The sequence below is a fragment of the Clupea harengus genome, chromosome 7, assembly GCF_900700415.2.
Source record: "Clupea harengus chromosome 7, Ch_v2.0.2, whole genome shotgun sequence".
NCBI lineage: Eukaryota > Metazoa > Chordata > Actinopteri > Clupeiformes > Clupeidae > Clupea > Clupea harengus.
Window position 1 is genome coordinate 16910614 of NC_045158.1, and position 2500 is coordinate 16913113.

General features: G+C 47.1%; 1 protein-coding gene across 8 annotated transcripts in view; it reads left to right on the forward strand.

Annotated features, from left to right (window-relative positions):
- The window catches only part of wdfy3 (WD repeat and FYVE domain containing 3), a 106000-nt gene that overhangs the window by 13537 nt on the left and 89963 nt on the right, over positions 1–2500 (forward strand). For all 8 annotated transcript variants that reach the window (XM_031570689.1, XM_031570690.1, XM_031570686.2 and 5 more), the window contains exon 2: positions 448–658. In XM_031570689.1, coding sequence (XP_031426549.1) covers positions 479–658 — 180 coding nt within the window. In that variant the 5' untranslated portion in view covers positions 448–478. The remainder of the gene's footprint in view (positions 1–447; positions 659–2500) is intronic.

Genomic DNA, 2500 nt, shown 5'->3' on the forward strand with positions numbered 1-2500 from the left:
AAATAAGTAAATGAAAATTAGGTCAACGTGTAGAACCGTATCTCAGTTATCAAGTGTGTGTGTGTGTGGTACGTGTGTGCGCGCTTCTGTGCATGCGCGTGTGAGTGTGTGTGTGTGTGTGTTCTAGTTCGTGTGTGTGGTGTGTGCATGTGTGTGTGTGTGTGAGTGTGGTATGTGCGTGTGTGGTGCCAGTAGGTTGTTTTGTGGATATAAACCAAGAAGAGCCTGATTGAACAGGACTAACACAGGCACTGGCCTCTGCAACCTGAGCTCAGGCTATCACCTCATGTGTGAAGGTGCGCTCAGTGAAATGTCAAATCACTTTCCCCAACTGACTGCACTCGGCTGTGTCCTGTGTCTGATCATTCGCTGTTTGCTCTCTCTCTCTCTCTGCCCCTCTCTCTCTCCCTCCTCTCCTTTTGTGTCTTTTTCTGTCCCTTCTTGAAGGGCTGGCTTTGGCCTGAGGAAGCAGCTCAAGATGAACATGGTGAAGAGGATCATGGGCCGTCCGCGGCAGGAGGAGTGCAGCCCGCAGGACAACGCGCTCGGCCTCATGCACCTGCGCCGCCTCTTCTCCGAGCTCTGCCACCCGCCGCGTCACATGACCCAGAAGGAGCAGGAGGAGAAGCTCTACATGATGCTACCCGTCTTCAACAGGGTAGGAGGGACATGTCCATGCACTCTCTCTCTCACACACACACACACACACACACACACACACACACACACACACACACACACACACACACACACACACACACACACACACAGTATCAAACTGTTCACATAAATATGTACTCTCTTAAACATACATTCCCACATGAGCTCCACAGGATCTCCTCGTTGCCGTATGGGGTTTGTTATGAAGGACACGCCTCTGAAGAACTGCACCTCGGCTGGAGCCGGGGCTCAGTCTGCTCTTTACCATAACACAGCCCACAGGAGGGAGGAAGTACTCGCAGAGCCATCCCTCAGCAGCAGACATGCATATTTAATCATGTTTGCCCTGGTCGCGGGCCCACGTGCAAGAGGGGTTGGCACACCCGGGCGCGCTGGCAGGACGTCGAGGTCGCGTCCTGCACTGAAATATTAATGCTGTCTACCAGGACGGGATAGTTCCTGTCAGGAGAGGAAAGGCCACGCCACCCTGCATCCCCTCCATGTTCCTGCTCCGCAAGCTCACAAAGGGGGTCAGGGTCTTCCGCTGCCTGTAGGGTGTGTGTGTGTGTGTGTGTGTTCATGTGGGTGTGTGCGTGTGTGTTCGTGTGTGTGGGTGTGTGCGTGCGTGTGTGTGTGTGTGTGTTTGGCCCACACTCAATAGGTCCATTGTCACAAGAAATGAGCACAGAACCAGGTGTACCTGTTCTGAATAAAATAACTGGATACTCACAGCTAGGGATGAGAATTGATACGATTTTAACGATTCCGATTCCATAACGATTCTTTCTTATCGATTCGATTCCTTATCGATTCTCTCATCGATTATTTTTGGGCAAGGAAAAAAAAGAGTACAAACGAGTTTATTTACATGAATTTTCTTTTATATAATATTCTCTGAATAGACGATGCACAGCATATACAGTATGTATGTATACATTTACATGTTTTAAATAACCAAAAACAAACCTAAGAATAGGTCAACAAACTCTCAAAGTAGGGTCCAGAGACCCATAGCCTAGGGATCCTTTTCCTTAAAGGGGGGGCCAGGGGGTCCCAACAAAGAAAAAAAGTATTTGTTTTGACTATAATTCCAACCATAAGTAACAGAATGTATGATTTGGTAATGGGTTTCATACAATTTTTGTAATAAAACATCTAAACTCAAAAATCTCATCAGATGGGGGAGCCTGGAAAATAGTCTTATCAAATAGGGATCCCTCCCTGGTCTAATTTGTGGCATTCCTGCAAAGTTATTGCATGCAGTATGGACAAATGTTTCGGAGTAATGGTAGTTTCCCCCCCCCCTTTGATGAAAGAGACGTTTTGCAAGCACTGCAAGTGGCCCTGTGGTCGTCTTTTTGCGTGAAATATAACCACACTTTTGAACGCCTCTGCCTAGACGCCATGTTGGCTGCAGTCTAAAACAAAACAAAGCTGCATGTGCGTGACCTACCTAAACGGCACTTACATCGATACCGAATCAAAAGAAAAAAAAAAATCGGAATCGGAAAAAAAATCGAAAATTTATATTTACATTTTTTTTTTTTTTTTAAGTATTGATAGTAGAGCATGGATCGGGCCGACTTTTTCTGTCCGAGCCCGGACCGCGTCCGACAGAGTAGTAACCGAGCCCGGCCCGAGTCCGACAGCCATTCAAATATTTTTTTCCGAACCCGAACCGAGCCCGGTGGAATCAATGTCTCAATGCCACATTTACGTACGTTTTTTATGAATAGCCTGGCTTTATTAAACTCGGGCATCAACAGATAAATGCTCCCTCACACAAACAAGCGCTGTTAAACGCACAAGCGTGCACAAGAAGGCCAATAAGCATATTTAA